Raw genomic sequence first — 12,733 nt, 5'->3', positions numbered from 1 at the left:
CACACCCAGCTGATTTTTTTGATTTATTGTAGAGATGAGGTCTTGCTGCCCAGGCAGGTCTTGAACCTGCAGGCTCAGGCAATCCACTCACCTCAGCCTCCCAAAGGCGCAGGATTATAGGCTGAGCCACCGAGCCCAGCTAATAATCTTTTTAAAAAAAAAATTTTTTTATTTTTTTGAGTTGGAGTCTCACTCTGTCGCCCAGACTGGAGTGCAGTGGCCGCTCCCGGCCATCGCAGCCTCGACCTGCTGGGCTCCGGCGATCCTTCCGCCTCAGTCTTCCAAGTAACTGGAACTACAGGCACGCGCTACCACACCCGGCTAATTTTTTGATTTACTGTAGAGATGAGGTCTCACCAAGTTGCCCAGGCGGGTCTCAAACCTGCGTGCTCAGGTAATCCACTCACCTCAGTCTCCCAAGGCGCGGGATTACAGGCTGAGCCACCGAGCCAGGCTTAAAAATTTTTTATTTTAAGTATTTGGGTACAGTTCAGGATTAGGTATACAAATGTTCATTATGCAGGTACCTTTGTTGATGAGGGGTGCCCCTCCCCCCACTTCCCTGGCAGTTTCCCACTACTACCAATTCTGCCCCCACCCTCCTCTGGCAGTTTCCCACTATTGCCAATCCCTTTCTTATAGTATTATGATTAAAAACTAATATTCCTGCTGGGCTCAATGGCTCAGCCTGTAATCCCGCGCCTTTGGGAGACTGAGATGAGTGGATTGCCTGAGCCCGTGGGTTCGAGACCCGCCTGGGCAACTTGGTGAGACCTCATCTCTACAATAAATCAAAAAATTAGCCAGGTGTGGTAGCGCGCGCCTGTAGTTCCAACTACTTTGAAGGCTGAGGCGGAAGGATCCCCGGAGCCCAGCAGGTCGAGGCTGCGGTGACCGGGACCGACCACTGCACTCCAGTCTGAGCGATAGATTGAGACTCCAACTCAAAAAAAAACAAACAGAAAAAAACTAATATTCTTAAAGAACACATTTTGGGAGAAAATGCCAGAACATTATTCAATTATATTTTCTCTGGTTCAGCCAGGTACCCAAGTTCACATATGAATTTGATGAAAGGAGATTTTTCTATATATATAGTTATTATATGCTTTGGTGTATGATTGTTAACTGACAGTAATAATAGTCAGATTGAAGCCAGATAAACTCTCGTCAAATTTGTGCCTGTATGTTAAATAAACTTCTTCATATTCAACCCTGCTGTATAGCAGAAGAGGATGACCCAATAGCAAGATTTAATTCCTTTCCTCCTAAACCCATTTCTGAAGTTCCCTTCTCTGCTTTCCTAGATGTTTTTTACAATTTTGTCTGTAGAGTTTTGGCTTAGAATTTTTAAAATGCAAGAGATTATCACCTAATTTTTTAAAAAACTGAGTCAGGGTCTTACTCTGTTCAAGGTTTGTAGTTGCAAGGCTAGGCCTTGATCTGAAACTGGTTTCTTAATTTCCTTTTCAGTGCTGTCTTTCTGGTAATCATTTGCCAATGTCTTCTTTTATTAATAAAATATTAGTTATGTTGAACCTGTGAGCCATTCAAAGATTTCTTTTTTTTTTTTTTTGAGTTGGAGTCTTACTCTGTTACCCAGACTGGAGTGCAGTGGCCGCTCCCCGCCACCGCAGCCTCGACCTGCTGGGGTCCGGCAATCCTTCTGCCTCAGCCTTCCAAGTAGCTGGAACTACAGGCGAGCGCTACCACATCCCGCTAATTTTTTTTATTTATTGTAGAGAAGAGGTCTTGCCAAGTTGCCCAGGCGGGTCTTGAACCCGCGGGCTCAGGCAGTCCTCTCACCTCAGCCTCCCAAAGTGCGGGATTACAGGCTGAGCCACTGAGCCCGGCTCCAAAGATTTCTTTTTCCTTTTTTTTTGATTTGGAATCTCACTCTGTTGCCCAGACTGGAGTGCAGTGGCCATTCCCAGCCACCGCAGCCTCGGCCTGCTGGGCTCCGGCAATCCTTCCGCCTCAGCCTTCCAAGTAGCCGGAATTACAAGCATGCGCTACCATGCCTGGCTGATTTTTTGATTTATTGTAGAGTTGAGGTCTCGCTGCCCAGGCGGGTCTTGAACCCACGGGCTCAGGCAATCCACTCACCTCAGCCTCCCAAAGTCCAAAGATTTCTTAACTTTTACTGAAAGTTATGGAATTTTTTTTTTTTTTACTCTAAGTAAGAAATAAAATTGATTTTTTTCCTTAGAAAGTTTAATCTTTTTTTTTTTTAAACTGGGGTCTCACTCTGTTGCCCAGGTTATTGGGACTACAGGAACCCACCACCACATCTGGCTTATTCTTTTATTTTTTTGTAGAGATGAGGTCTCGCTATGTTACCTAGGCTTGCCTTAAACTCTGGGACTCAGCGATCCTCCTGCCTTGGCCTCCCAAAGTGCTAGGATTATAGGCATGAGCCACCATGCCCAACCTCAGGAAGCTTAACTATCTTAAATGTTAAATTTTTTTCCCTCTGTTAGCATATTAGGTGTCATCTGTAAATAGATGATAATATTGCAGTCCAAATCTACAGATAAAATAATCTTTTGGTCTATATTCCTCAGAGAGACGGCTGAAGTATATTTGTTTGAGAAAATACTTTTAAGTTGAGATGGTTAGGCTAATAGAAAGGTACAGGGCATTCAACATCTTAAAGTGATTTTCCAGACTTCACTTAAGAGCAGGTAAGCTGCTCTTGTTACCAGCTTGTTACCAATTAACACACAAAAGAAAAAAATGGCCTGATCACAGTTTGACACTTTGATGACTAATCATATTTTTTTTTGGTAGGTGGGGAAAAGTGGCAATGTACCAGCAGGCACTACAGTGGATAGTACCATCACACATCCGTCTGAGTTTGATTTTTACCTCTGTAGTCATGCAGGAATTCAGGTAATTTGGAAGCCGATCCAGATCTTTGACTTGATAGGGAGATATTTGCAAATTCGGCAACTAGCTTGAGTAGACTTGTTATGAAACACGTGCTTAACTTCCTTAATGCTTGTATGCTAAAACGGTTATCTTTTGGTCTAGGTATCTGCCTGTAGGTGCTAGGCAGAAGTACTTCTGAGTTTAAAGAGTAGTTTTCAATTCTTGTCTCCTCTCAGGTAGTCAATCCATGTCAGAAATATATTAACCATAAAATTCTCTCTCCAGGGAACCAGCCGTCCTTCACATTACCAGGTCTTGTGGGATGATAACTGCTTCACTGCAGATGAGCTCCAGCTACTGACTTACCAGCTGTGTCACACCTATGTGAGGTGCACACGCTCAGTCTCTATTCCAGCCCCTGCATATTATGCCCGACTTGTAGCATTTAGGGCAAGGTATCATCTGGTGGATAAAGATCATGACAGGCAAGTTTTCTAGGCACAATAAAATCTTTTTATATTTTAACAACACTTTAAAAAAAAAGAGCTACCACAGAGAACTTTTTTTTAAAGGACTTAAACTTCCTTTTAGAGTTTAAATTGCAAGGAGCAGATAAAATTCCATGTGCCTCTGAGAGCTTATAATGTGACTTTTGGTCCAACAAGTGCTCAGGCTTGTTTATACTTGCATTGTGTCTCTAAAGGAGTCTAATTTGGAGCTGCTTGTGGTTTTCACATGGAGCCAAATGCATTTCAGTCCTGCTCAGGTCCTGTGTGGCCTCAAAAAGTGGCCAGCACAGTCCCCTGGCTACAGTCAAAGCAGTCATAGGCCTGTGGATTTCATATGATGCAAGAAGAGTATCCTGGCCATTTCACTTTGCTTTCAGTACAGTCTTGAAAATATACCAGCGTAAACCTGGATGTGTGTATGAAAGAGATCCAGACCATTCTCACTCCCAAGTAGGGAACTCAAGAGAATTAGACATTTTGACCTGTTTCTGCGCTACTATTAAATAGCTAAACAAGCTTTCTGCATTAATTTTCTTTTCCAAATGACCATCTGTGAAGTGTAGCAGTTTCTGGGCTCTTCCCCAAGTCTGAATTCAGCTGCTAAATAGTAGACATTCCACTGCAAGTCTATTTCAGTAAGGGTTGAAAATATACTGTTATGGAAAATGGCCAGCTGTGGCTTTGTATATTCCATTTTGTAATGTACATTCATTTATTCAACATATTTATTAGATATTGACTGTGTGCCCAGTACTGTGCTAGGTGCTAGAAATACTAAGTGAGTAATATATGTTTCCTGTCCAGGGGTACTTTATATTTCTTTTTTTTTCTTTTTTTTTTTTGAGTTGGAGTCTCACTCTGTCACCCAGACTGTATTGCAGTGGCCGCTCCTGGCCACTGCAGCCTCAACCTGCTGGGCTCTGGCGATCCTTCCGCTTCAGCCTTCCAAGTAGCTGAACTACAGGCGCACGCTACCATGCCCTGCTAATTTTTTATTTATTGTAGAGATGAGGTCTTGCCAAGTTGCCAAGGCGGGTCTCGAACCCGCGGACTCAGGCAATCCACTCACCTCAGCCTCCCAAAGCGTGGGATTACAGGCTGAGCCACCAAGCCTGGCTTTTTTTTTTTTGAGTTGGAGTCTCACTCTGTTGCCCAGACTAGGGTGCAGTGGCCGCTCCTGGCCACTGCAGCCTCGACCTGCTGGGACCCGGCGATCCTTTCGCCTCAGCCTTCCAAGTAGCTGGAACTACAGGCATGTGCTACCACGCCTGGCTAATTTTTGATTTATTGTAGAGTTGAGGTCTTGCCAAGTTGCCCAGGCGGGTCTCGAACCCGTGGGCTCAGGCAGTCCTCTCACCTCAGCCTCCCAAAGCGCGGGATTACAGGCTGAGCCACTGAGCCCGGCGGACTTTATATTTCATTATGGGAGACCATATAGGCAAATATCTACAACTGACAACGAGTTAAATCAGTATAGTTAAATCAGTATAGTTAAAAGTGCAATGGAACACCAGAGGAAAGGCCATTAGAGATTTCATAGCTGGTTGGGTAGATGGGTAGAATTTGGTTCTACAAAGAAAAGAAGTTTTCAGGCAGTGGGAACAGTGAACACAAAGAAGAGAAAGCAAGTGATATGTTGTAAAATAGCAAGTTTTATTTTGCTGGAGCATATTAAAGAGGAACAGTAGGCATGAGGCTGGAAAAGTATGTTAGAGCAAGATTGTCTTTGTTAAATGTAAAGAGCTTTTCCTAGGATAGAATAACAGGACTTAACAATTAATTGGAGGTGAGTGACAGAGAAGAGCATGAAGTAAAAAATGGCTAAGATTTTGAGCCTCGATGATAAGGATAATAATAATTTAAAGAGAGAAGTCAAAAGAGGGACAGTGGTTTACAGTTTGCCAAGCCTTTTACGAGGGGGACCCAAAAAACCCCTGAAATTTATGTTTAAAAACTTGTGTATTTATTCTTACATGTTTAAACTTCAGTCACCTTCAAAGTACTCTCTGTTTGACGCAATACAAGATGCTTTTCCCACTGCTCAAAATAGTTTTTGAATTCGTCCATTTTGATGCCTTAGTGCTTCTGCCTTTTTTTGTTTTACCTTTTCCACACCAGCAAAATGTTTCCCTTTGAGGAATTTTTTCCATCTGGGGAAACAAAACAAAGTCACTCAGGGCGAGTTTGGGTGAACAGGGAGGGTGGGGCATGGGGTCATGCCATTTTTTTGGTCAAAAGCTGCTGAACACTCAACGCAGTGTGGGCAGGTGTGCTCATAAATCACTCATCATGAAATGGGCAAATACATTGAAAGAATCTTCAAAAAAATTCACTGAAACCAAATGCAACCTCTCACAACAACACTAGCTGGTACATTAATGCCGATGGGTTCCTGGAACACTTACCTAGTTGGTGAAGCCTGTGCTACAAGGTGCCCGCCCTCCAAAAAATAATGCCAAGGGTTTTTGGTTTTTTGGGGGTTCCCCCTCATATATTACATGGTATCCTTAGGAGGTATGTTTAGAAGTTGTTGTTGTTACCCCAAAAGGCCAAAGTTCAGAGGAATTGTTAGTGAATGTAGCTAGTGAAGGGAAAATAAGAAGAGATTGGCACAGTAACATGTGCTGAGAATTTGCTGTTACAGCACTATGTTAGGTACGTAGATGCATTCATTCAATAAATGGTTATTGAGACTATTGTATTATGTGCTAGGTACTAGGAATATAGTGGTGAGAAGATAAATGAAGTTGCTGCTTTCTTCAAGTTTATATCCCAGTGGGGAAATAAGTAATTACTCACTAATTTACTGTTTAGTACCACGAAAGAAAAGTATAGAATTCTGTAAAAGCATGTTCCAGGTGGAATTTGGAGTCAAGGAAGATTTCTATGGGGAAAATGACATTTGACTGAAGTCTAAAGATGAGTAGAAATTAACCAGACATAATGGACAGGGAAAGTTCTTATGTAAGTACTATTAAGGATTTGGATCTTGCAGGCATTGTTTTATTTAATTCTTGTAACAGCCCATTAAATAAATTCTATTGCATTTTTTCAGTTGAGTAAACTGATGTTTAGAGAAGTATTACAAATTACTTAAGAAGCTAAAGCTTGAGCCTAACATCTTCTTAGATCCAGTACTGTTTGTGCTGTTTAAAACATGTGAAGTTTGATACATCTGTTTTTTGCTTTGTTTTCTTTACAGTGCGGAAGGCAGTCATGTGTCAGGACAGAGCAACGGCCGGGATCCTCAGGCCTTGGCTAAGGCTGTGCAGATCCACCATGATACCCAGCACACTATGTATTTTGCCTGAGAGTCTCAAAAAAAGAACTCAACCATTTGGCACCCCATGCAGCCTCAAAATGTCTCAAATACCTACCGCCTCTAGATAGAGCCAAGTTGACTTCAGGTGGTCTTCTACCAGCAGCTCGGAATAGTTGCACTGAATCTATACTTTGCAGCACTGTCTGATGCATCAACAAAATTGAGCCATTTTTTTTTAAGTAATAGATACTCGTAGATTATCTTTTCTGATGCACTGGACTGAATTTTTACCTCAATGTGCAAAGGCTATCAGCCTGAACTTTCTAACGGACTTCACAAGAAAGGTTTCTATGGAATATTTTGCTAGCTGTGGTGTTCACCGCATCCCTCTAGTCTTATAAGAGAAGAGTATTCCTTTTTTCTGTATCCATTGAGTGGGGTGTATGCATAAGTGGGAGAGAAAAACCAAACAATCTACTTCAGTTCAGTGTAACTATTTAATTGTGTGGGTCCATAGACTTTTTAATGAAGATTTCTGACTTCGCCACTGTAAATGCCTTTAATGAGCATTAATTTTTGAAAGTTTTACAGAGTTTTATTAGTTTTACTACTTTATCTTACTGATCTCTGCAGGCTGTGCTGGTGCAAGTACAGGCTGCCAGGCAATTGCACTATATTTGGCTGCAGATTCAAATAGGCAGTTCTCTTATTTGGTTGACTTTTGTGAATGTGTGACATAAACAGATGTAATGCATGTCACAGTGACAGATAACACTGCCATGGTAAACGTACTCATGTTTCCCCCATTTGGAAAAAAAAATAGTAGCTTTTAGTATTTTTCCAAGTTTTCAAAAGTGCCCATTTTATGCTGCTGTGTGGTTTGTTAGATCTAAATGATTTTTAAACTTTTCTCATAGAAAGTTAACTTTGGCAATAAACATTTTTTAAGGTCCCTCCTCTTCCTTCCCCAACAATGTAGTTTTTTAGATGAGATTTCAATATGGTTTTCTCAACTGTTTCTTATATATCATAATCTGGCAATTTCTGAAACTGGTCAGAAAAGACATATATGTCCATGACTTTTTAAATAATTATTTTACCTATTTTATAGTCACTATTGGTGTCCTGTCACTTTGTTTTAAAATAAGCTAGAACCAGGATGCTTCCTTACTGGAAAGGCTTTGCCAGTCCTTAAGGTACATTGAGTGATGCTGCAACTTGCAAAGATGTACCAGCATTAAAAGATTTTTTTTCCCTTGGAATCAAGGTTACTCACACAATTACTTGCAGTGCAAATGTTTTGCTTCTCTTTCAACCTGAAATACTTGGTGGGTTTTCCTTCTTTTTATTAACTAAAACTGTGTAGAAGAAATTGCTTTTTCTTAATAGATTCTGGATTCCGCTCACAGGGAGATGAGATTCCTTTCTTGTCTAAACAAAAGGAAGTTGATCTAAAGCAAGCATCAGTTAAAATGTAGGGAAAAACATATTCTGTATGTAGTGTAGATAATACTTTGTGAATGGACAACAGTTACATAGAGTCTTGGTAGTTCCAGCCAGTGTTTCCCAGCCCAGATTTTACTGACTTGTAATTCTCCACCCTGGACATCAGGAGTGAGAGATGGAAAAGGAGATAAAAGGCCTGGAGCCATACTCCATATGGCTGAGGAAAGTGCTGGGGACAGAGACAGACACAATGTGTTAGAAACTATTTTGCCGCCTCTGTCTGGAAACTGCTGGTGGGAAAATGATGGCGAAGGGTGTTTGCTTGAACTCATTAGCTGGTCCAAATCTCATAAACTAGCCTTCTCAAAATCCCAGCAATATAAAGCACTGTTTTTCTTCAGTCGTTTAAACAAACTTGTAAATACATTGAAGTTTACATTTCCATGTGCTGTTGATCAGCGGCGCCACCAATGTTTGCTGAGACTGGTCTCCGAGAGAGTTTTATAATGTCTATTGAGTGCTATAGCTCATTAAGATGAGTGCAGACATCCTCCATCTCTGCAGATAGTGCGATGAAAACAAGTTCTGTGACTGAAGCACAACATAGGCAGGAGTGAAGAGATGGCAGATGTTCATTTCTTAAGATTTTCCTTTTTTGCAAATACCTCACTTGGATAATACAAATCAGGACATGTTGGTGAGGGGCTGGCTGCTGCTTTTATTCACACTTGTTCAGGGAGAGCACAGAAAATACCCTTCAGCATGGCCACTCTGGACCCAAGAAGAGGAAAACTGGAAGCTTTTTTTAGGAGAAGGAGGACTCGCTGGAGTCTAAGATATGAAGAACTCTTGGTGGCTGGCTGGCTGGCCAGCGGGCACCACACCTGCACTTGAGTGCCTCAGGCTTGCTCATTAATAACGCACAGAAGAAGCATCACTTCTCACCATCTCCTGGCATGTATGGAGCAGGGAACAAGGCGGAGTACCAGGAAGCCCTGATTCGCTTGCCTGTAGTTGGGCTTTATGCTCAACCTTGAACTATACAGTTTGTGAGACCTCAGTCAGTCCTAGTACACTGGGGCAAATCAGTGTGGTGGTGGAGGAAAAGCCGGGAGGCCTATTTTTATAGGAAAACAGTACCATTAAAGGTGCAATGCTGTTGTTTTGAATGAAAGGAAAGAAACATGGAAGAACTAGGAGTATTGGGAAAAACTTGCTGAGGGGTGAATCTTTAAGAGATAACCACTGCAGAATCAGAGTTGCAGCAACATTATTGCAAGCAAGTCTGAATGCATAGTTTTACTTTAATTCGGTTTGACAATTTGAATAGGTAACCCCTTTGGGACTGACTGAATCATTATGCATGTGTCAATCAATGGGAGGTGTGCATTCTCTAGAAGTAGTTTTAGGCTTTTTTATTTTTATTTTTTAAATGCAGCCTGTTTAGGCACTGTCATGTGGTGTGAAAGATTTAAATGTAGCAATGCTAAAGAGTAACAATTTGGGGATAAGGAGCAGGGGACATTAAGGGAGTGGTGAAGACCCAAATGTTGAACCAATTATGTTTTGTTGTTATTGTTGTTAGCTGTTAAATACTTAATGGTTTATAAAGTGAACTAGCTGGCTTAATGCAGCCAACGTTCTGGGCAGGCAGAACATATTCATTCTTACTGTAAATTCTACTTGCTGCTTCCAAAGGTAATGATTTTCAAGCAGACATACTCTGTATGGTCTGTATTTTAGGATCTGGTGCCCGACCTATGTCAGAGCTTACCTACCTGGCTTAGCTGTCTACCCTTCATGTGGTAAAATGTAATTCACTGTTTAACAAGGTTCACCCTCTCTACCTTGCTCTAGCAACTTTTTGTGGATGTGCTGTAAGATTTTCTTGCTCAATAGCAAGGTGATATCTCTGCTTTCATTTTCAGAAAGTGGAGGCTGAAGGCATTGTGTCAGTACTGCTTCAACTCCAAGAATTTTTCCTTATAAAGTTAAAGGAAAGGTCTTGTTATTGATTAACCATTTTCTTATGCCTTGCTATTGACATATTCATGCTCTTTCTATGTTTGGTGGCTGAAAATGTTTGCATTTGTTCATTTGACTAATGATGTGTTTTTTGTTTCTATATTATTAAACTTGTAATGTTTTAAGATGTATTTTATTAAATTTGGACTGGATGTACGTCTCTAGCAATACGAGGTACTTTCTAAACTATTAAGGGAGGGGTTGTATCCCCATGTTGATATAAGATGATGGTTGTTTAAATTTTGCAACTTTTTTGGGGGCAGGGATATTTTGTGTTCATGTGTCCAAAAAAGGAATAAATTGGCATTCTTGTGCCAAAAGTTGTTTTTCTTGTTAATTGTCTAATAAATATGGTGTACACTGTAATGACAACACACATGTCCTTAATTGACAAAGAAGAACAGTGGGAAACCTGTGTTTTTAGATCCCAGGTCTCCCTATTTTTCGAAGTTGTTATTTGGTATACAATTATTATGTGTCAATTAAAACTAAAAACTTTTTTTTTTGAGTCGGAGTCTCACTCTGTCACCGAGGTTGGAGTGCAGTGGCATGCTCATGGCCACCACAGCCTCAACCTGCTGGGCTCAGGTGATCCTTCCATCTCAACCTTCCAAGTAGCTGGAACTACAGGTGCACGCCACCACGCCCAGCTAATTTTTGATTTATTGTAGAGACGAGGTCTCTCCAAGTTGCCCAGGCTGGTCTTGAACGTGGGCCCAAACAATCCACTCACCTCGACCTCCCAAAATGCTGGGATTACTGACTGAGCCACCGAACCTGGCAAGTGCTGGGATTATAGGCATGAACCACCACACCTGATCTAACTAAAAACTCTTAATGGAAAGATCTGTTTAGGTAGTGTCTTGAGAAAAATCTGCAGTCTCCAGAGGGCAGTGTGGCCACATACTTTAGAAAACAAACTTTAGAGGAGATGTTGCTCATATTCATCCAACTTGGGGCAATCTAGTCTCATGTAGTTTTCAAAAATTCTCACCAGCAAAGCCTGGGCAACTTGGTGAGACCTCATCTCTACAATAAATAAAAAAATTAGCCAGGCATGGTGGCGTATACCTGTAGTTCCAGCTACTTGAAAGTCTGAGGTGGAAGGATCACCTGAGCCCAGCCAGTTGAGGCTGCAGTGGCCAGGAGCATGCCACTGCTCTCCAGCCTGGGTGACAGAGTGAGACTCAAACTAAAAAAAAGAAAAAGAAAAGAAAAAAAAAACTTAATTCTTCAAAGAATTAATTCTAATTTGGCCCATGGTGGAGGAGAAGGCAGTGAGATCTACACTATCTGAGTGCCCACTACATATCAGTCACTTTATACTGAAATTTTAAATCCCAGCTATAATCCTTTGAGGTTGATAATGGTATTCCCATTTTAAAGTTGAGGAGTCAATGTCAAAGAGGCTAAATATTTAGCACACAGTTACTAAATGACAAAGCTAAATTTGAATTCAGAACTCTCTAACTTTATTATACCTGCTGCTGAACATAAAATAACAGAATACTGTGAGGAGCTTAGAAGGGGAGAAACAACAAATTTTGTCATGGAGAGTTAGGAAAGACTTTACAGTGATGGTGGATTTGGGGATAGATCATGAAATATGAGTGGGAATTTGTCAAATGGACAAGGGGGTGAGGAGGGGATTCTATTAACAGTCATACTGCTTACAGTAGATAATGGTAGCCACAATTTTTATCTAGTCAAATGCTTTTGGGGGAATAGGGGAGATAATTCATGCATTAGAAATAATGAAGAGTTATTAAATTCTGATTTAAAAGGACCCCAAATGCAATGGCAATTTATTTTACATATTACCTTTCAATAATACACATTTTATATAGTTGTAATGCTAATACATTTAGAATTGTATATTATATTCTTTTCATTAATTATCTTTTTTCAAGACTGAAATCACTGTGACTATAATTTACTTGGCAAGCATTTATGGAATATCTACGGCCTGCCTGACATTGTGTTAGACATTGGAGCTACAAAAATAAATAAAGTATGTTTTTTTTCATGCTCTTGGGACTTTTACATGTTGAACTTGGGAGGAGGAGAGTGAGGAAGAATAAGGTTATGTTAACAAAGGAGACCAGCAAAGTGTTACATGTGCACCACAGGAAGTGCAGGAAGGGACACATGGGAGAGAATGTCAGGAAGTTGTCATGAAAGCAGGAAGCCTTGAGCTGAGTTTTGAAATACAAGCAGGTTTCACTAGTCAGATGGAGGAGATGTTGAGGTTTTAGGGGGTTAATAAATCATATCCTCTTCCCTGTACCAACCAACGGAAAAATAGATATTAAAGAGTTGAACAAGGAGCAAAATGTTGACTTTATTGCTGGTAAGACTTAGATAACAGAATGTGCTCAGAAGTGAGGGCAAGTGAGAATACTAATACTCCTCTTTATTTAACATGCTTTGCCTACCCAGTTACAATAAGTGCAGGACAGCCTTGGTTTTCCACACAGGGAAAGAACCTACTTCTCTAAGCTTACTGATTAAACACTTAAGGAAAAAATTTTTAAAAAAATTTAAAACTGAGCCCACGGGTTCGAGACCCACCTGGGCAACTTGGTGAGACCTCATCTCTACAATAAATCAAAAAATTAGC

General features: G+C 40.8%; 1 protein-coding gene across 1 annotated transcript in view; it reads left to right on the top strand.

Moving 5' to 3' along the window:
* Positions 1-10,613, top strand: part of AGO4 (argonaute 4, RISC catalytic component) — a 48,530-nt gene extending 37,917 nt beyond the window's left edge. The window contains exons 16-18 of the mRNA XM_008069185.2: positions 2,791-2,892; positions 3,157-3,356; positions 6,583-10,613. Coding sequence (XP_008067376.1) covers positions 2,791-2,892; positions 3,157-3,356; positions 6,583-6,691 — 411 coding nt within the window. The 3' untranslated portion in view covers positions 6,692-10,613. The remainder of the gene's footprint in view (positions 1-2,790; positions 2,893-3,156; positions 3,357-6,582) is intronic.
* Positions 10,614-12,733: the final 2,120 nt, after the last annotated feature.

This window comes from Carlito syrichta, unplaced genomic scaffold (genome assembly GCF_000164805.1).
Source record: "Carlito syrichta isolate Samal-C Ts95f unplaced genomic scaffold, Tarsius_syrichta-2.0.1 Scaffold311852, whole genome shotgun sequence".
In the NCBI taxonomy this organism is placed as follows: domain Eukaryota; kingdom Metazoa; phylum Chordata; class Mammalia; order Primates; family Tarsiidae; genus Carlito; species Carlito syrichta.
Note: the sequence above shows the minus strand (reverse complement) of the source record. Positions and strands in the feature narration are given on the sequence as shown.